The sequence below is a fragment of the Schistocerca gregaria genome, chromosome 1 (assembly GCF_023897955.1).
Source record: "Schistocerca gregaria isolate iqSchGreg1 chromosome 1, iqSchGreg1.2, whole genome shotgun sequence".
NCBI classification, from domain to species: Eukaryota; Metazoa; Arthropoda; class Insecta; order Orthoptera; family Acrididae; genus Schistocerca; species Schistocerca gregaria.
Genome location: NC_064920.1, coordinates 986862272 through 986884423, shown reverse-complemented (window position 1 = coordinate 986884423; position 22152 = coordinate 986862272). Strand labels below are relative to the sequence as shown.

General features: G+C 42.4%; 1 protein-coding gene across 2 annotated transcripts in view; it reads left to right on the top strand.

Annotated features, from left to right (window-relative positions):
- The window catches only part of LOC126277886 (beta-arrestin-1), a 437142-nt gene that overhangs the window by 335364 nt on the left and 79626 nt on the right, over positions 1 to 22152 (top strand). For both annotated transcript variants that reach the window (XM_049977439.1, XM_049977447.1), the window contains exon 3: positions 2375 to 2405. In XM_049977439.1, the coding sequence (XP_049833396.1) occupies positions 2375 to 2405 (31 nt within the window). The remainder of the gene's footprint in view (positions 1 to 2374; positions 2406 to 22152) is intronic.

Here is a 22152-nt window from a genome sequence, read left to right as displayed (position 1 = left end):
AGTATGTTAGCGCAGAAAAGGAATGGTAAAAAGAAATGCTTTCGGTTTTACTGAAGAAATATCTGAAAATTACATGAAATGATTGGGAAAGCCACAACAAACTAACAAAAGAAAGTAGAGCTAAAATTATGATCAGCTTTTCCCCGTTTATAGTTCAATGAATATTCCTCGTTGCTGGTGTAATTGGTACTACTTCACGCAATCAATAAACTGTTTTCAGAACCACTCAACTATGACAACGGCATATCATCGTTATATTGGACGCTGTGTGTTCTGAATATTCCGAAAGTGTTGAACAGCAACTACGCTACTTGTTTCTTTCATACAACTAAAAGCTGCGATGAACGCTAATGTGTAGTCGCTGCGACGCTTGCAGTGTTTTTCTACCGCTCACCGAGAGTTAGATGGAAACGCTTAGATGAGTGATTTAGATATTGATCCCACGGAGCGCCCCTCCCTCCCTCCTTCCCCCCTCCCCCCTCCCCTCCCTCCCTCCTTCCCCCTCCCCCTCTCCTCCCTCCCTCCTTCCCCCCTCCCCCTCCCACCCCCTCCCTCCCTCCTTCCCCCTCCCCCTCCCACCCCCTCCCTCCCTCCCTCCCCCTCCCCTCCCCTCCCTCCCCCCCTCCCTCCCTCCCTCCCCCTCCCTCCCTCCCTCCCCCCCTCCCTCCCTCCCCCTCCCTCCCTCCCTCCCCCTCCCTCCCTCCCTCCCCCTCCCTCCCTTCCTCCCCCCCCTCTCTCTCTCTCTCTCTCTCTCTCTCTCTCTCTCTCTCTCTCTCTCTCTCTCTCTCTTTCTTTCTTCTCTGTCTCTTTCTTCTCTGTCTCTCTCTTTCTTCTCTGTCTCTCTCTTTCTTCTCTGTCTCTCTCTTTCTTCTCTGTCTCTCTCTTTCTTCTCTGTCTCTCTCTTTCTTCTCTGTCTCTCTCTTTCTTCTCTGTCTCTCTCTTTCTCTCCTCTTTGTCTTCGACGCCGTCGTACTAACGTCACTGATTTAGGCGGAAATTTCTTAAAAACATATTTTGTTAGTTAAATCCTGGTACAGCACCAAATTAAAATCTGTAGATATGTGTGCTTTGTAATTAAACACTATCACTATATTCGCCAAAAGAAATGTTACAAAACTAATTGTCCGGAGACTGCTTTGATACAGCTCTCCATGCTACTCTATCCTGTGTAAGCCTCTTCATCTCAGAATAACTACTGCAACCTACATCCTTCTGAATCTGCGTAGTATATTCACCTCTCTGTCTCCCTCTGTGATTTTTACCCTCCACGCTTCCCTCCAGTACTAAACTTGTGATCCCTGATGCCTCAGAACGTGTCATTACAATCGATCCCTTCTTCTTGGCAAGTTGTGCCACAAATTCCTCTTTTCCCCAGTTCTGTTCAGAATCTCATTAGGTACGTGACCTACCCACTTTATCTTCAGTATTCTTCTGTTTAACTGACGTAAATTATGTAGGCTGAGACTTGGTTGCCTCACGACCGTTCTCTGCATTGAAGGTAGTCAGAGTTCTCTTTTCACGACTTACGATACCGCCTGTAGACGACAAAACTCTTGCTTATACAGAAGAGTGACTGAGAACATCTCATGAGTGTACAAATGTCGTCAGTACTGTGAAGCCTTTTCTGAAATACTAAATCACGTTGAAGTCGTTGCCGGTAGTTACTGTGCTGCTATGGAAAAGGAAACGAGCGTTATGCGTCATTGACCGGGAGGCCCCTTACGGGACTAGTCCGGCCGCCTTGGTGCAGGTCTCACTACATTCGACGCCACATTGGGCGATGTGCGCGGCGGGTGGGGATGAAATGATGATTAAGGCAACACAACACCCTGTCCCTAAGCATAGAAAATCCCTGACCCAGCCGGGAATCGAACCAGGGCCCCTTAAGACGGCAGTCCGTCATGCTGACCATTCAGCTACCGGGGCTACTGCTACCGTCTACTGCTATTTATGTCGATAGTGAACTTTAGTTTCCAAAAATCACAGATAGCTTTCGCGATGAACTAGGAACAGCTGCATCACACATTCTAGACAGTCAATCAGAATAAAGCGCAACGAAATGGAACACTGTATCCATCAGTGGTAAAGCGCTACTGCAAACGTTACGTGTGAGTACTAAAGTTGGCTTCAGGCGGATCCAAAATATTAGTCCTTAGACAAACCGGTTCAATACTCGAGACCCGAGCTCGCAAGAAAAAGGTTTTCAACTAGAAAAACTGGAGAAAGGGGGGGGGGGGAGAGAGAGAGAGAGAGAGAGAGAGAGAGAGAGAGAGAGAGTGTGTGTGTGTGTGTGTGTGTGTGTGTGTGTGTGTGTGTGTTAAACTAGTTACAGATCTTAAAGATGGTTCTGAAATGCAGTTCTCTCCTGTTTCAGAGTTTTCAAGAAGAGTTCGCCGAATGGGAAGGTAAGTAGAATTCACTTCCATTAGCACCTAATTAACTGTAATTAACAAACACTCCTTAATAATAGTTCCATGAAAACCATTTATATTTCGTAAAGTGAGATTGCCTTAATCAGCAATGGCCGTCATATGAGCTTCGTTGTCTTTAAAAAATGATGTAGAACATGGAATCATTGTTTCGTAAAAATATAATTTGATTCCCCCCCCCCCCCCCCCCCCCCCCATTGTTTCGTTTAGTGTCCTGAACATGTTGCCGTGATGCTGCCACACGTGGAAGCGATAGAGAGAGCGAATGGGTCTCCAATTTGAAGAGAAACCAGAGTGCCGTTACTACTCCACTGAATGAAATGAAGTCGATAATGGAAAGGGAGTGAGACAGGATTGAACCTGTCCTGTGTGTTCAGTCTGTACCTAAATCAAGTAGGTTGTAAAAAGGAACTGATGTTCAAGAGGGAGAAATAAAAAGTTCAATTTTCGACGCTGACTTCTCTCTATCAGAGACGACGAAGGACTTGGAAGATCAGTTCAACGGAGTAGTACCTTGAAAAGAGATTGTAACATGAATATCAACAAAAGTAAAACAAGGGTCCTAGACTGTAGTCAAATTTAATCAGGCGAAGTTGAGAGAATCAGATTAGGAAATTAAACACTAAAAATAGTGGAAGATTTCCGCTGTTTGGGTAGCAAAATAACTGTCCGTGCCTGATGTATAGAGCATGCCATGCACAGAGTAGAAATAGCAAGAAAATCTTTTCTGACAAAGAGAAATTTCAACATCAACTGTACAATGAAATGTATGGAAGTTTCTTAGACTGTATTTATCTGGAGCGTAGACAAATGCGTTTTTTATGGCGGTACGCAACGGTACCCTGTACCGGCATCTTTTTTTCTTACGTTTTAAAAAGTGTGCCATTTATTGAGAGCAAGACGTAATATAAATGTCCCGTTAGATAGCACTGTCTTCGCGAATGACATTTCCAGTTTTATTCCGTATAACTTGGCACCACAGTTCTTCAACATGTTATCGACAACACGGAATTGTGTTAAGTTCACTTGCTATATCAGTGTTCCTTGTTAGGTGGAGTTCCCACTGTTACAAGCAGGTGTTCAGCAGCTGTTCGCGTCAGTTTTGAGTCAATCTAGTTGAAATAAGTGCAGTCATTCTTCAAAATAAGTAAAATAAGTAGTTGCTTTACGCGGATTAAGTAAAAAACGGAAGACGAAAGAAGCAGAAATTGTCGAATCTGTACATGGACAAGACAGGAACGATTCTGAAAACGATTGGCCCGAATGTTGGACACTATTGCAAAAAAATGACGTTTGCGAGAGACGCGACTCTTCGAACTGTCAGTTCAGTGTTAAAACTAGATTAACAGTTCCGTCAGATGCGTTCAGAGTTGTCACTGCCTAGTAACATACTCGACAACCTTTGTACTATGTTACAGGACGAATTTCACACCCCATCGTACTGTTTTAAATGGCGCGCGCGTGTGATTTCGTCAGGGGTATAGTATGTATCCCTATAGCAGAGTTATGCCCAGAATTCCGGTTTGACAAACAGTTAAAGTGCGGCTCATGGTGTCTAGATGACGTCCTACTACAAATATGTTAAAGCTGCGGAGGACCAAGCATTCCAGATTTTTATCTTCTACTTGTGTTCAGACATTATAGTAGAATCTCACCAGTCTGGCAGCCGCCATAATCTCACAAGTGACTAATCATGTAAATCAAGTTAGGGTACTGATTCGTGACCCAAGGAATACTAAAGATATACTTTTATTCAGATTATATTCCGCAAAGCCCGCGACCGCGCTGCTGGCCTGACTGTGTCAGTGGTTCATATTTTTTTCTGAGTGGGTGTTTATCTAAAAAAAAAAGACTCCCAGTGCCCTCTTTCTCCCTGAAATTATGAAAACGAGACTTCTGAGCAACCAAAATATCCCCAACATCGATTTGCTGCAGAATCTTTGCAGATATTGTCAGTTCGAATATAATGTTTTCTCGAGACTAAGAAGCTTTGTCCACCCAGCAGCATAGTTTCAGAAAGCATCGCTTGTGCGAACTCGGCTTGCCCTTTTCTCATCTAACGTACTTCTATCAATGAATGAAGGGCAACAGGCACATTCTGTATTTCTAGATTTCCGGAAATCATTTTAATGGTGCCTCATCGCAGACTGTTAACGAAGGTACCAGCATACGGAATTGGTTTCAAAATACGTGGTGGGTTCGAAGACTTCTAAAGGAATTCAATCCAGTAGGTTGTTCTCGACGGCTAGAGTTCATCAGAGCATTGTCGGGTGCCCAATGGAAGTGTGACAGGACCGCTGTTGTTTGCGATACGGGGGCCGAACCGCACAATAACCCTGGGTTCGGTGTGGGGCGGCGGTGGAGGTGAGTGGACTGCTGTAGCCTGTTGTGGGGCTGTGAACCACTGAGGGCTACGTCGTTTCTCGGTCCCTGGTTCAATACACAATTCACACACTTCACGATTTTCACTATCAGCTGCCTGAGTACGCTAATCACTGAAGGTTGTTTCCCGGCGCATGAGCCTATTGATGCCAGACAAGCTTTGCTTTCGCCTCCCCCCCCCCCCCCCCCCCCCCTCCGCCGCCGTCCCTTCTCTCTCTCTCTCTCTCTCTCTCTCTCTCTCTCTCTCTCTCTCTCTCTCTCTCACACACACACACACACCACGAATCTGGCCATGTCTGTTTTGGGACTTTCTACGGCGAAAGAGAAACTGTACAAAAGGAGTTTGTACAAAATCTCTTCTCATCTTATAATATTCTTGACTCAATGGGATAAATTTCACTTGGTTATATGACAGTTCGAATATCGAAGGAAAGACAGGTGTGTACTGGTATTCTTAAAAGTTTGCCGGAAAATCAATGAGCCGGGCTAAAGAAAAACATAGCTCGACAAAAAATAATTTCACTAATTCTTTTTATGTCGTAAAATTGTCGAGAGATGTTACCTAATAAGCGCTTAATAGTGTGAAGAAACAGCTTTTACCATTACACTTACATGGATATGGTGTCTGTTCATTCGGACATGTCCGAAAGCACAGACACCTTATCCATATAAGTATATAGTTCTGGCAACACCGGCCATGACCTCCTCCTCCTGTGCGGATGGACACACAGTCCCCGAACTCTTCCACGAGTAATGCGCGAGATAGTCCCTACAGTCCCGCTGCCCTCTGTGTCCTCGGCGGTTCAGAGGGATAGAGCTTCTGCCATGTAAGCAGGAGATCCCGGGCTCGAGTCCCGGTCGGGACACACATTTTAACCTGTCTCCGTGGGTATATATCAACGCCCATTAGCAGCTGAAGGTATTGATATCATTTTAATTTCGCTTTTACCATTCTTCTACGGAATTCGCTCAGAATAAGCATCAGATTTTACGGAATTAGAAGAATACGAAGTTTAGCACGTTTCTGCGCCACATGTTCTCGTCACGTTTTTAAATTTTGTTTCCTCGATCATGTATTTTCATAAATGCATGTGTTCTGACGTTGCCGGAGCTTCTGTTTCCATTACAACAGCTATTATACCTCACAATGATAAGCAACGAGCTCATCACTTGAGTACGTCTCTCATCCGTTTGATATCGCAGCTTCCACGAATGTGCGGCAGCAGCTACACCAGTATGTTAGGTTCGTGATGCTGCTGCCCAGTTTGTAAATGGTTGCGCCGCCGTTTGAAAGGTAGCTCGCCCAAAGGAAAGGAGATAATACGGCTGTTGTCAAGCGTGTAGGAGCAGGCACGTTACTACTTGGGTAACGAAGTTTCTGTTACGGAGAGCAACTTTACCAAAAGTAGGAGAGAACTTGGGCTAAGATGTAAGTACGTCATTGTAACTGCAGTTAGCGCTGCTGTTCTGTGAACGCTGCAGTGTATTTATACGAGAAGCGTTCAATAAGTAATTCAACACCCTTTTTTCCTCGGCAAATTTCGGGTGAAAAAATGCGGAATTTATTGTGGGACACCGTGGAATATGCCCGCTTCAGCTCCTATAGTTTCATGGAGTTCCGATAGGTGGCGGCCTTACAGGTAGCCTTCAAAATAGCGTCTGTAACGAAGTTGCGTTCCAAGCAGAGAACTGTCACTGAATTTCTTTTGGTGGAAAACGAGAGCATCTCTGATATTCATAGGCGCTAACAGAATGAGAATGTGTGCAGATACCTGGCAGTGAACAAGAGCCCGGCGCGTCGTTGGGCGAGGAGTCTGTCATCATCCGAACAACGAAAGGCCACACTCCAGCCTGTTCACTCGAGTGGAGCTCACAGAACTTCATTGTAATGTTTTTCCTCATCCGCCCTACAACCAGGATCTCGCACCTTCAGACATCTATGTGCTTGGACCAATGAAGGATGCACTTCGCGAGCAGCATTAGGTGGATGATGGGGGAGGTTTTTGCTGCAGCAAGACGTTGACGCCGACGTCGAAGAGTAGAGTGGGACATTGCGGGCGCACAAACCCTCCCTGTAAGGTTGCGTAAGGCCGTCGCATTGAATGGAGATTATGTTAAAAAAAATTATTTTGTAGCCAAAAGAGTGGGAAATAATGTGTTGATCTCTGTACCCGAGATCGTCAAACAGCGTGGGCTAGGCGGAGGAGGAGGTAATGGGGGAGATTTGAAAGGGTTGCACAGTAATTTCAAAATATTGTTCTCCATTTTTTTTGTTCGTAAAATACATACGCAATAGTTTCCAAATAAGGATTTTCGTACGGAAGAAATACTGTTGTCTTTACTTGTTCTCCATAGAGTAAAGCTGTTTATTCCAGTGAAGCTGTTTATTCCAGTGAACCTGGTTACAAACAACTTTAGGCACCAATTAAAAAAAAAGAATTTTTCAGTAATTGGAAAAGAGGAAACTGTAAAGCGCTAAGATACCGATTTTGAAGTAGTCGTGTTCAGTCTGTCGCAAGTGATATTCGTCAGTATCATCAAATCCATACATGCAGACAAAATTTCTGTTTAATTGCATAGTAGTCCCAGTCTTGAAAAAGGGTCGTTGAGCAGATGCGCAAAACTATAGACCTATATCTCTGACGTCGATCTGTTGTAGAATTTTAGAACATGTTTTTTGCTCGAGTATCATGTCGTTTTTGGAAACCCAGAATCTACTCTGTAGGAATCAACATGGATTCCGGAAACAGCGATCATGTGAGACCCAACTCGCTTTATTTGTTCATGAGACCCAGAAATTATTAGATACAGGCTCCCAGGTAGATGCTATTTTCCTAGACTTCCGGAAGGCGTTCGATACAGTTCCGCACTGTCGCTTGATAAACAAAGTAAGAGCCTACGGAATATCAGACCAGCTGTGTGGCTGGATTGAAGAGTTTTTAGCAAACAGAACACAGCATCATGTTATCAATGGAGAGACGTCTACAGACGTTAAAGTAACCTCAGGCGTGCCACAGGGGAGTGTTATGGGACCATTGCTTTTCACAGTATATATAAATGACTTAGTAGATAGTGTCGGAAGTTCCATGCGGCTTTTCGCGGATGATGCTGTAGTATACAGAGAAGTTGCAGCATTAGAAAATTGTAGCGAAATGCAGGAAGATCTGCAGCGGATAGGCACTTGATGCACGGAGTGACAACTGACTCTTAACATAGACAAATGTAATGTATTGCGAATACATAGAAAGGAGGATCCTTTATTGTATGATTATATGATAGCGGAACAAACGCTGGTAGCAGTTACATCTGTTAAATATCTGGGAGTATGCGTGCGGAACGATTTGAAATGGAATGATCATATAAAATTAGTTGTTGGTAAGGCGGGTACCAGATTGAGACTCATTGGGAGAGTCCTCCGCCACACACCGTTGGGTGGCTTGCGGAGTATGAATGTAGATGTAGATAAATAGGAAGTTTATTAAATATACATCAATGTTTCAACCACAGAGAATTACTGCGGAAAATGTAAAGTGAACAAAAACTTGTAAAAAAAATTAGTAGTGATGGTTTTCAATCACTTATTGGAGGTGAAGGCCGTAAAGGTTTGGCAATATCTCTTCTATATGTTAAGTGACTTCCTTCTTTTCATGTTGTAGTTTTTAGTTGGTTTCACACAGTCGCCCTAGACTTGGCAACGGAATCTAAATTTATTTCTCAAAATGAAGTTGCTGTCTTACCTTCCGCAGCCTCTCAACATTATATTATTTTAAATGATTATACAGTTAAAAGGTTTTACAGGATATTATCAATTTTGTTTCCCGTCAGCGATCTCAATAAAAGTGTGTGAATAAAACGAAGTGTTAGTTGAACATCGGTCCGCACAATATATATGACGAAACTGCCTAGCATCTGACCGAAACGTTTCATAAAAAGACGCAATACTTTAGAGTGATCCGTACTAAGACATTCTGTGCAATACTGATTTGGGCCTTCAGTTCGCCAAAGCTTTTGAGTTAAGCATTGAAAGCGCTATCATAACGTAACGGAGATGTGTGGCCAGTTCTTTGTTTATGTTTATGCTTTGTCCACCTTGAAGAATGAAAAAGAGATTGATTGATTGAAATTATTTTTTTACATAACCACATACATTTGCAAAGACCTATCCACATTATGAGAAAGGTGTGACATACAGTAAGTCATTACTGTAACAACATAATTCCAACAGCGAAAAACATTGCATATTCATTACACGGCGTTTGCAAATAAACCTAGTCACACCATATTCATACGCTGGCAACACGTTAAATAATTATAAACCAAGGTGCTTGTCAGTGTCTGAGGCTTTGTAAGTCTAGTACCCTGAATATCAAGCTGTATGCCATGTTTATGAAAAGACTATTAAAGTTCATGGTTCTGTTGCTTTTCCTTCATGTTCAGCAAACAATTTAGTATATGGAGGGACGAAGCAGTTGAATTTTTAGTTTTTTTTAATGTAGTCTACAAGACTCATTACTTTCATCTCCACAGATGCTTTTGGTTGCTTCTTTTGGGAAATGAGAATAGTTTTGCTCCACAGGAATTGTCCTATATTTGTGGTACGTAAATTCAGGATTTAATTGTTAATAATTTTGATTATTATTATTATTAAAATTTAATTTTATCATCACCTGCTAGGTGGACAACCCGTCTTTGATTGTGGAGTTTTAAACAAAGGTGCATGCTTAACGAGTATTTCCGTGAAGAGTAAAAATACATAAAGATCAAAATAATTCGTAATTTTTTAAAATGTAACCCTCTTTGTTACCGATCTTTTACAGAAGATTGGTAATAAAGAAATTATATTCACAAATTAAAACGGGACTTTGTGTGCAGTATATACAGTGGCGGAAAAAATCGCAACACCAAAAACAGTTGATGTAGAGTAATGAAATTTCGGGAACACATTTGTCGAAGTAACGTATTTAAGTGATTAACATTACAAGACGACAGGTTAATGTACGCTCGAGATAAACCATTGTAAATGTGAAAAGGTGGTACATTAATAACCAGTGCGCCCCCCAGAATTTTGAATGCAAGCATGCATGCATTGTGCTGTACAGGTGCCGGATGTCAGTTTGTGGGATGTAGTTCCATGCCTGTTGCACTCGGTCGGCCAGTACAGGGACGGTTAATGCTGTTTGTGGAAGGGCTGGAATTGTTGTCCGATGATGTCCCACATGTGCTCGATTCGAGAAAGATCTAGTGATCTAGCTCGCCACGGCAACATGTCGACACACTGTATAGAATGCTGGGTTACGACAGTTGTACGTGGGAGTGCGTTACCCTCTTGGAAAACAATTCCTGGAATGCTGTTCTTGAATGGCGGCATAATAGATAGAATCAACAGATAGAATCACCAGATTAATGTGCATGGGATAACGACGAGTGTGCTCCTGCTGTCACACGAAATCGGATCTCATAGTATAACTCCAGGTGTAGGCCCAGTGTGTCTAGCACGCAGACAGGTTGGTTGCAGGCCCTCAACTGGCACAGAGACAGAACCAGTCTCCATTACGAAACACAACAGACCTCAACCCCCGCCCCCACCACCTTCAATGAGCTCTGGCTTGACGCAAATGTAGGTGGTTTGGGTTCAGTGGAATGTCCCCTACTGGGCGTTTGGCTTGGAGCTGTCCTTGAAGTAACAGATTTGTAACATTTTGTTCTGTCAGTGTGGTACATTCGAGAGACGGGCAGGTGTAGCCACTAACATGGCAGCAGCTATGATTAATAGTTGGCAAGTGCTCCAGTACCTAACATCCAGTGACCGTAAGGCAATTGTCATCGTAGGGGTAAATAAAAATAATACAGGGAGACAAGCAGAGGAAAGCAGGATTGGGTTGGACATCAGGAAAGCAGTTTGGGATGACTTGGCTGGCTACCTTGCACGATTTCCAATGGAATAGCTTCCAGTTATGTAGACTTGGGAGCACAGCTAGTAACTGAAATCTCGTAAACAGGACCGGACATTTATATGCCTAAGAAAAAGGGAAACAGTCGGGCTACAATCTTTTGGAGCCCAGAACTTTCCACGCTGAGACGAAGGGTAAGATAGAGAAGACCTTATCATTATGCTCTAGGACAATCAAACCGCATTGGTAGGCTCCATGAATACAGGACAGTTAAGATGTGCTCCAAAATGTTGCTTCAGGAAACTAAAAGAACACACTGGGAGAAATTTCTACAAAGGCAACTGCAGTTTGGCATTTGGGAAAGACCTTATAAATTATTGACTGAAAAGGTTAAGGAACCTACTGCTGTGTCCACAATTTGTAAGGAGGATGGATAGAGTGAGTCAGCAGAATATCTTCTAACCGCCCTACTTCCTGGTGATAAAACACACAGTTACGAAAATATATCTACAAATTATAAATGAACTAGATAACAAATACAACAGATGGTGATATCTGTCGCTCAAGAAGAAATTGCTGTCGCAATTTCAAAGCTCAAAACTGAAAAGGCAGCTGGTCCGCATGGCCTCTATCAAGAGGTCGTGCGGATGGTAGGTTCACTGATAGTGCAATATTTGACAGCATTACTAAACGAGGCGTTGCAAATAGGTAGGATTCGCCGATATGGAAAACAGCTAGAGCAGTAGTAATTAAAAAGAGAAAAGATGAAGACCAGACATCACCGAAGAGCTAAAGACCTATTTGCATATTAAACGTCTTGGCCAAAGTTGTTAAACGTCTACTCTGTGATCGGTTGCAGACGCACATGGAGATCTTGGGTCTAAACCAGTGTCAGCACGGTCTATATCCCAAACATCTGCATCCAGTGGGATGTAGTAACACAATAGTCCGTGAATGTGAAGAGGAAGGTTCCACTGATCGTGTTCTTAGATGCCCTTTGTTTCAGGTAGAGAGACTGCCGGCAATGAGACTGCGATCCGCAAACAATTGTAAGTGACCAAAACGTGTGGACTGAAGTCAGTATGACACCACATCGGATATCTAAAAGGCAGCTGCTTAACTTTGCCTGTAACATCAAATGGACGGTCTAGATATCAAAATAATCCCAACAGGGCATAAGACGCGTTTCCTCAATAATAGATTGTATTTTGCTGTGTCCCTACTCTATTTCGAGTTAATCCCTACTAGAACTAAAAAAATACTTGCTTATTTGACCTTCATTGAACGTTGCCATGACCTTGAACAATGTATCTTTTTATATGTAAAATTTTACGCTCTTTTCAAATCTTAAATATTCCGGTTCCCATTTTAAGAAACCACTTTAACCTCCAAATAACCTTGAAAATGATGCTGACCCTCATTGCCACCTACATCTTTCGTCCAAAACATTTTGCTGTAGCTCATTTATATCCCTAGTCATTTCCCATTATAGATTAAAATGGTCCACTGTGGATATAAAAAATTTATAGAAATCCGATTGCCATATGGTGTCCCTGTAAGATGATTCTTACCTTGATGCTTTAACGGTGATAACTATAATACTTTGTCAGTTGTATAAAGTATAGTGTCATCTGCATATAATGTGGACTTAACAGAAGCAAGTCATTAATGTGGGTTATGAATAGTAAAGCTTCAAACACAAAATCGTGTGGCACACCTCGCGTGAATCCGAGACATTTAATCTCCTTTTGTTGAGCCGCACTGTTTGTTTTCTATTACTTACGAACTGATCAGAGAGCGCTCTGAGCTTCTAAATCCATAGCTGTAGAGCTTCTTTTAAATCGACTTATTTTTTGAATTATAAACTATGAAATTAATATATTTTTGTAAAACTATGTAATCCCCGATTGCTAATCGCTGTTCATATGTAATGCTATACTATAAATAAATAAATGCTTTTAAATCAGAAGCATTAGGCCGACGGTCAAATGTTTTGTCGAGCAATATTCGTGGGATCAACAGACATTCAAATGAGGATAGTACAAATGAAACAATATGTTGCTTTTACTGTCGAACAAACTATATCTGAAACCATACTGTAAATCTCTCAGAAAGTTGTTTATAGGTAGATCACATATTTTTAGCTGCACGCAGTACATACTTGGTTTTGTTAAGGATGAGTACAAGAGAGACTGGGTGATAATTATTAGGATATGACTAGTAACTTTTTGAAGATGAAGGGAACAGCCACTGTTGAATGTCCAATAAATCAGTGGACATAGCTGATATGCTTTTACATCCAAAAAAATTGTAACAAAATCGGAGATACCATAAATGTACCGGTACTATGATTTTGAGTGACGTAACTTTGCTGCTTACGCGGTGATATCACTTATTTAAACCTCCTTCGATTGAAAGAGGTTGCTCGAGAAAGCTGTTAGTATAGCTTAAATTCAGGATGTTATCAAATTTGTGGCTTCGTTCATCTGTAGTGTGCTTTTCAGTTTAATAAAATTGATTTTCTCTGCTTCAAAATTAATCGACTTATATTAAAAAGACCATCCCTAGAGTCCTAAGCTTTTCGAGTCGTGTGTGAACCATTTATGTACATCTGTGACAGATTTCCTAGCACTCTTTACTACTTAGGGCAACAGGTTGTAAAGATATCTGAGAGTGCATTATTGTTCTTGCAGTCTTCAGTCCGAAGATGGGTTCGATGCAGCTTTCAGATGTAGTTTATCCAGTACAAGCATTTCCTTCTATTAATAACTACTGCAATTTTTGCACTTCCCCTCCACTTCCTTCCATTACTAAATTTACTGTTCCTTCGTGTATCAGGATGTGTCTTACCAACCGATCCCTTCTTTTAGTCAAGTTGTGCTGTAAATCTCTCTTCCCCGCTTCGATTGAGTGCCTGCTCATTAGTTAATCGATTCGATTAGATTACTCAGTTTTCGTTCCGTAGATCCAAAAACGCGAGGATTCTCGTGGGTGTGGAAAAATTCAGAAAGTATAACGTAAAAAACATAAAACATCTGAATATAATGCCCACTACCGTGATCATTTGTCAAGAGAATGTCATAATAGGCTAATACATTACTATAAAATGGAACTGCTAATATTTACAGATTTGTGTCAGAATGAAGGATAGTTTTCCACTTTTAATAAATTTATCGTACACAGAATACCTAGTGTTCACTGTCGTGACCAAATGCTGTCAAAATTGAAATCTAAAAGACGTTTTTACTTTTGCTCGTCTAACAGTTTCTGGTACGATATTTATATATACTGGTAGAGTAAGATGAATTGACTATCAAAAACTCTTTCAAACTCTGTTTAAGCAGCGCTTTATCTGAAACTGTTTTTAATGACTGCTGGCAATTTATTGAAAATGTGTGTTCCTGAATATTAGGCCCCTTTTTGGACCAAGGTAAGTGATTTTAGGTCTTTACAAAGATTGTTCTTATTCGCACAATTGGTTCTATTTATTGAGCTGTTGGTTGGAAGCAGAGACCTATTACTCGCAACAAATTTCATTTTGAAATAAATATACTGAGAAGCAGCGGTTAGAATACAAAGGTCCTTCAACAGGTTTCCACATGATGCTCTTAAATATAAACCACAAATGTGTCTTTATTATATGCTTTTGCATGCTAAAAACTTTTGCACAGTTTGGCGAATTACCCCAGAATATGATCCCATATGACATAATAGAATGAAAGTAAGCAAAATATGCAAGTTTTTCTTATATTTATATCTCTTACATCTGACACCATTCTCTCTGCAAATACAGACTTACTTAGGCCCCTTCAGAAATTTTGCAGTATGCCCTTCACTACTGAATTTATGATCGAGTTGTAATCCCAGAAATTTAAGCTGTCAGCCTCTTTCATCTGCATGTTTTCATATGTTACACACATACTGAAAGGAAATCTCTTAAGGTTCTGAACTGCATATAATGACTCTTTACAAAGTTTAATGACAGTGAATTAGCTTTAAAAGAATAATTAATGTTAGTGAAAATTTGATTAGCAGTCATTTCTAAATCTGTACTTAACTTGCTACTTATTGCATTGTTCATATGATCTGCAAACAAAACAACCTTAGCATCTGGCAATGTAACAGACAGGAGGTTATTAACGTACACAAGAAAAAGGAATGGACCCAAGATGGAACACCACATATAATTCCCAAACATATGAAGACTGACTGTTTACTGCACAGATATTTCGCAATGACACCCTTTATTTCCTTTAGATGAGACTCAAACCATTTTGCAGCATTGCTGGTGACACCATAAAATTCTAATTTACTTAAAAGACTGCTGTGATTCACATAGTTGGACCTTTTGACAGGTCACAGAAAATAGCAGTAGCCTCTAATTTACTATCTAATGAATTAATTACTTTCTCACTGAACGTGTAAATAGCTCTATATCTACATCAGAGTCCTTAAGAAACCCAAACTGTGACGTGGACAGTATATTTTTTGCACTTAGACGCATAAGGAGATGCTTAGACACAACCTTTTCAGATACTTTCGAAAAAGCTGGCAAAAGTGAAGTTGTTATATAGTTTGATGGTATCTCTTGATCCCCCATCTTGTAAATTCACCATATTTTAGCCCATCTGGAAATCTTCCGCTGACAAGAGATTGATGAAACAGATAACTTAAAACAGAACTCAACTCGCATGAGCACTCTTTGATTAACTTTGTTGATGTATTATCATAACCACTAGAATACTTCGATTTCAAGGATTTTATGATGGATGCAACTTCTTTGGGAGACGTGAGTGTCATTTCCATTTTACTGAAGTTAATTTTAAAAACTGGGCTCAGATACTCCATTGCACTGATAACCCAAAGCTGTCAGTAACAGAAATGAAGTACATGTTTAAGAGACTTACAACACTACATGCATTTGTTGCCAAAGTCTCATTTACTTTTAGAGGCATCTGTTCCTCTTTCTTTTTGGCACCACCTGCCAGTCTTCACTACATCCCATGTAGTTATTTTGTTATAAGAAAATTGGTCAGGAAGCAGAGGAAGACTGAGAATAGTGTTAGGACGAGTACTACAGACCTGCCCCTACATCTGACTTAAAACATCTCACTTGTTGCAGTAGTAGGTGCAAACGGTCGAGAAAACATGGAATAGTTGTGAGGCTGGAATAAAGAAGTCTTTACGTTGTTTACATAATAATTGTAAACCAGCAGTTGAAAGAAACAGTCAGCTGAGTAGAACCATAATTTGTATTTCAAGTCGACATATCACACATCCTGTTACATAGAATGGCATGTAATTGGTTAAAAGAAAACTGCAATTTTCAGACCCCAGACTCATCATCATCTCAACCTGTATTCAGTGTCTTACACGTAGAAAAGGAGAATTACTAAGTCAGATGTGCTATGTCCAGAATAGTAATATAATATTTTATTTTACCTTTTCCATTCCATTCTCAAAGGGATGAGCCTAGTGATCGAACATCCTCACCGACTCTGACATTGCCATCTTTGTCAAGCCTAATATCCAGCTTCTCTCCACACCAGTATTAATGGAAGACGACATAGAAATTTCCACAATAAAACCAAGAAATTGATACTGTAAACGGCTGAGAGCAAGGGGAAACTGCAGCCGTAATTTCTCGCGATGGCATGCAGCTTCACTGTATCGTCAAATGATGACGGCGTCCCCTTGGGTAAAATATTCCGGAGGTAAAATTTGGATCTCCGGGTGAGCACTACTCAGGAGGACGTCGTTACCAGGAGAAACATAGCTGGCGTTGTATGGATCGGAGTGTGGAATGTCAGATCCCTTAATCGGACAGGTAGGTTAGAAAATTCAAAAAGGGAAATGCATAGGATAAAGTTAGAGCGGGAATTAGTAAAGTTTGGTGGCAAGAGGAACAAGACTTCTGGTCAGGTGAATACGGGGCTACAAATACAAAATCAGATATAGTAGGTTCAATAATGAATAAAAAAACGCGATAAGCTACTCTGAACAGCATAGTAAATGCATTATTGTAGCCAAGATAGGCTCGAAGCCCGCACCTACCATAGTATTAAAAGTTGATATGCGAACTAGTTCCGCAGATGATGAAAAGATTGAAGAAATGTATGATACGATAAAAGAAATTATTGAGATAGTTACGGGAGACGAAAATTTAATAGTCGCGGAGAATTGGAATTTGAATTTGATAGTAAAAAGGAAGAGAAGGGAAACTAGTAAGTGAATCTGGACTTCGGTAAGGGATGTAAGAGAGAGCCGCGTGGTAGAATTTTGCACAGAGAATAACTTAATCATAGCTAACACTTGGTTTAAGAATCATGAACCCCCCTGCAGGTCCGGGGGTTACAATAGGTCCGATGTATCCCTGCCTGTCGTAAGAGGCGACTAAAAGGAGTCTCATACTTTTCGGCCCTATAAGTTCAAGTACGATTTTATAGTGTGACCTACCATTTTGCAAATTCTGCAGAAGTGCAGGCCATATGGGGAAGAACGCCTTAGGTGGTGCATTAGTCCTCCATAGTGCCCTCAGATCCCATCTTCTGAACCTCTTGTCATGGCTTTGCATCTCCACCTGCAATTAAACTATTTGGGCAAGGACACTCTCCAGGGTATGTCACCTTCCTCTGTTGCCTCCTGTCCTCTTTCGCCCCCATGACAATACTTCCAGATGCAGATAGGTACCCTCCCCCCCCCCCCCCCCCCCAGCTGGAGAAACAACCACCTCCTCCAGCTCCTCTCGTGCAGAAGTGGTCCTTCGGCACCCTCTCTCCCAAGATCTCCACTAATGCCATAGCAGACACTCGCCAGTGGCTAAAGGAGCCAAAAGCTGCTGGATCAAGAGCTTCATGGTCTTCCTCCGTGTCTGAAGCTACTTTAGATAAGTCTTCCCAGCAAGCCGCTAAAGAGAAGCGCGAGGGCTAGCAAACAAAAACGTCTGCTAAGAAAAAGGACCCTGCGTGGCCCCAACACCACCACTCCCCACCAGTTCGGCACCTAAGGATGAGGTGGAGATCTTAGCGCCCCTTCAGGACGTGGATCTCACTAATGCCTCATCCAAAATAGGAATGGATACAAATACTCAATCGGTGGCAACAGGTACCCCTGAGGCGTCACCTGCCTTCTTGTGTGCTTCATGCCTTCCTAGACTCATGACAACGTCATCCTCCAGTGGAATCGCTGCGGTTTTATCCACCACCTGGCTGAGCTACGGCAGCTGTTAAGCTTTACACCTGCTTTCTGCGTTGCCCTCCAGGAAACCTGGTTCCCGGCAATGCGGACCTATGCCCTCCACGGCTATAGGGGATATTACAAGAACCGTAGTGAGTATAAGAAGAGTGTCAGGTAGAGTACTGAACTCAGTATGCCGTGAACCTGTGCCCCGTCAAATCCCTCTTGAAGCTGTGGCTGTTAGGATAAGGACGACACAGGAAATAACCTCCGCTATCGGGTGGAGAAATGTAGGGTCCCCCCTGAAAAGGGCAGGCGTGCACTACACGCCGGAAGCGGCTATAAGGGTAGCGGGGTACGTGTGGAGTGCATATGAGGGTTTTTTAAGTTAGAGAATTCCCTTCCTAGGCCCGACAAGATGCCTCCTGAGATGCGGCAAGGTAGGAGTAGGCAAAATGCAACAGGGAATAACAATATTAATATGCTAATAGTAAACTGCAGGAGCGTCTATAGAAAGGTTCCAGAACTGCTCTCATTAATAAACGGTCACAACGCCCATATAGGGACATAAGACCATAGGGACAGAAAGTTGGCTGAAACCAGACGTAAACAGTAATGAAATTCTAAACTCAGATTGGAGTGTATACCACAGAGACAGGCTGGACAGTGAACGGGGAGCCGTGTTTAAAGCGATGAAAAGTGCAATAGTACCGAAGGAAATTGTTGGAGATCCGAAATAAGAAATAATTTGGGTGAAGGTCACTGTTAAAGCAGGCTCAAACATGGTAATTGAATGTCTCTGTAGGCCCCCTGGCTCAGCAGCTGTTGTAGCAGAACACCTGAAGGAAAATTTGGAAAATATTTCGAGTAGATTTCCCGACCATGTTAGTTTTGTGTGGAGATTTTAATTTACCAGATGTAGACTGGGAGACTCTAACGTTTATAATGGATGACAAGGACAAAGAATCGAGTGAAATTTTTTAAAGTGCATTATCTAAAAACTACCTTGAGCAGTTATACAGAGACCCGACTCGTGGCGATAACATATTAGACCTTCTAGTGACAAACAGACCCGAACTATTTGAAACAGTAAACGCAGAACAAGGAATTAGCGATCATAAAGCGGTTACAGCATCGGTGATTTCAGCCGTAGATAGAAATATTAGAAAAGGTAGGAAAATTATTCTGTTTAGCAAAAGTGACAAAAAGCTGATTTCAGAATGCTTCACGGATCAACACAAAAGTTTTATCTCAAGTACAGATACTGTTGAGGATCAGTGGACAAAGTTAGAAATCATCGTACAATATGCATTAGATGAGTATGTGCCAAGCAAGATCGTGAGAGATGGAAAAGAGCCACCGTGGTACAACAACCGAGTTAGAAAACTGCTACGGAAGCAAAGGAAACTTCCCAGCATGCATACACATAGCCAAAGCCTTGCAGACAAACAAAAACTACACGAAGCGAAATGCAGTGTGAGGGGGGGGGGGGGGGGGGGCTATGCGAGAGGCGTTCAATGAATTCGAAAGTATGTTCTATGTTCTGACTTGGCAGAAAAACCTAAGAAATTTTGGTCTTATGTCAAAGTGGTAGGTGGATCAGAACAAAATGTCCAGACACTCTGTGACCAAAATGGTACTGAAACAGAGGATGACAGACTAAAGGCCGAAATACTAAATGTCTTTTTCCAAAGCTGTTTCACAGAGGAAGGCTGCATTGTAGTTCCTTCTCTAGATTGTCGCACAGATGAAAAAATGGTAGATATCGTAATAGATGACAGAGGGATAGAAAAACTGTTAAAGTCGCTCAAAAGACGAAAGGCCGCTGGACCTCACGAGATACCAGTTCGATTTTATACAGAATACGCGAAGTAACTTGCCCCCCTTCTTGCAGCGGTGTACCGTAGGTCTATAGAAGAGCGTAGCGTTCCAAAAGAGTGGAAAAGGGCACAGGCCATACCCGTGTTGAAGAAGGGACATCGAACAGATGCGCAGAACTATAGACCTATATCTCTAACGTCGATCAGTTATAGAAGTTTGGAACACGTATTATGTTCGAGTATAATGACTTTTCTGGAGACTAGAAATCTACTCTGTAGGAATCAGCATGGGTTTCGAAAAAGACGATCGTGTGAAACCCAGCTCGCGCTATTCGTCCACGAGACTCAGAGGGCCTTAGACACGGGTTCACAGGTAGATGCCGTGTTTCTTGACTTCAGCAAGGCATTCGATACAGTTCCCCACTGTCGTTTAATGAACAAAGTAAGAGCATATGGACTATCAGACCAGTTGTGTGATAGGATTGAAGAGTTCCTAGGTAACAGAACGCAGCATGTCATTCTCAATGGAGAGAAGTCTTCCGAAGTAAGAGTGATTTCAGGTGTGCCGCAGGGGAGTGTCGTAGGACCGTTGCTGTTCACAATATACATAAATGACCTTGTGGATAACATCACAAGTTCATTGAGGCTTTTTGCGGATGATGATGTAGTATATCGAGAGGTTGTAACAATGGAAAATTGTACTGAAATGCAGGAGGATATGCAACGAATTGGACACATGGTGCAGGGAATAACAATTGAAGCTCAATGTAGATAAGTGTAATGTGCTGCGAATACATAGAAAGAAAGATCCTTTATCATTTAGCTACAATATAGCAGGTCAACAACTGGAAGCAGTTAATTCCATAAATTATCTGGGAGTAGGCATTGGGAGTGATTTAAAATTGAATGACCATATAGAATTATTGGTCGGTAAAGCAGACGCCAGACTGAGATTCATTGGAAGAATCCTAAGGAAATGCAATCCGAAAACGAAGAAAGTAGGTTACAGTACACTTGCTTGCCCACTGCTTGAATACTGCTCAACGGTGTGGTATCGGTACCAGATAGAGTTGATAGACGAGATAGAGAAGATCCAACGGAGAGCAGCGCGCTTCGTTACAGGAATATTTAGTAATCGCGAAAGCGTTACGGAGATGATAGATAAACTCCAGTGGAAGACTCTGCAGGAGAGACGCTCGGTACGGGCTATTGTTAAAGTTTAGAGAACATACCTTCACCGAGGAGTCAAGCAGTATTTTATTGCTTCCTCCTACGTATATCTCGCGAAGAGACCACGAGGATAAAAATCAGAGAGATTGGAGCCCACACAGAGGCATACCGACAATCCTTCTTTCCACGTACAATACGTGACTGGAATAGAAGGGAGAACCGATAGAGGTACTCAAGGTACCCTCCGCCACACACCGCCAGGTGGCTTGCGGAGTGTGGATGTAGATGTAAAACTGTCTGCAACGTGTATCTTCCTCCAGATGGTGCAGTACCACTGAACGCATTGGCTGCACTGATTCATCAGCTCCCTAAACCTTTCCTACTTTTGGAAGATCTTAATGACCGTCACCTCTTGTTCGGTGGCACCGTGCTTACTGGCCAAGGTAGAGATGTCGAAACGCTGCTGTCTCAACTCGACATCTGCATCTTAAATAATAAGGCCCACACACATTTCAGTGTGGCTCATGGCATTTACTCGACCAATGATTTATCCCTCTGCAGTCCAGAACTTCCATCTGTCCATTGGAGAGACCATGATGACTTGAGTGGTAGTGACCACTTTCCCATCTTCCTGTCACCGCCGCCCCCCCCCCCCCCCCCCTCCCAGCGCAATTCCCTCGGACTTCGACCAAGATGGGCTTTCAACAAGGCAGAGTGGGAAGCTTTCACCTCTTCTGTCACCGCTGACTATCCCCCAAATCTTACTATCGATGTGGTAGTTGAGCGGGTCACTAGAACTAATGTCTCTGCGGCGGAAAACACGATCCCTTGCCCTTAAGGGTGCCCCGGCGAAAGTCAGTACCTTGGTGGTCATCGGAAATCCTCGAGGCCACTAAAGAGCGCCAATGAGCTCTACAGCGACGTAAGCGGTACCCTTCTTTGGAGCTCCTAATAGCTTTTAAACAGCTCCCTGCCCGCGTTCGCCAGCTTATAAAAAGACGGAAACAGGAATGTTGAGAGAGGTACGTCTCGATCATTGCTCCTGGGCCCGATCAGATCCACAGTCAGATGATCAAACATCTCTCGTCCGACTACAAGCGACATCTCCTCGTCATCTTCAGCCGGATGTCTTGCGATGGCGTTTTCCCATCGCAATGGCGAGAGAGCGCAATTATTCCAGTGCTCAAACCCGGCAAATACCCGCTTGATGTGGGTAGCTATCGGCCCATCAGTCTCACCAACATTCTTTGTAAGCTGTTCGAAAGTATGGTAAGTCGGCGGTTG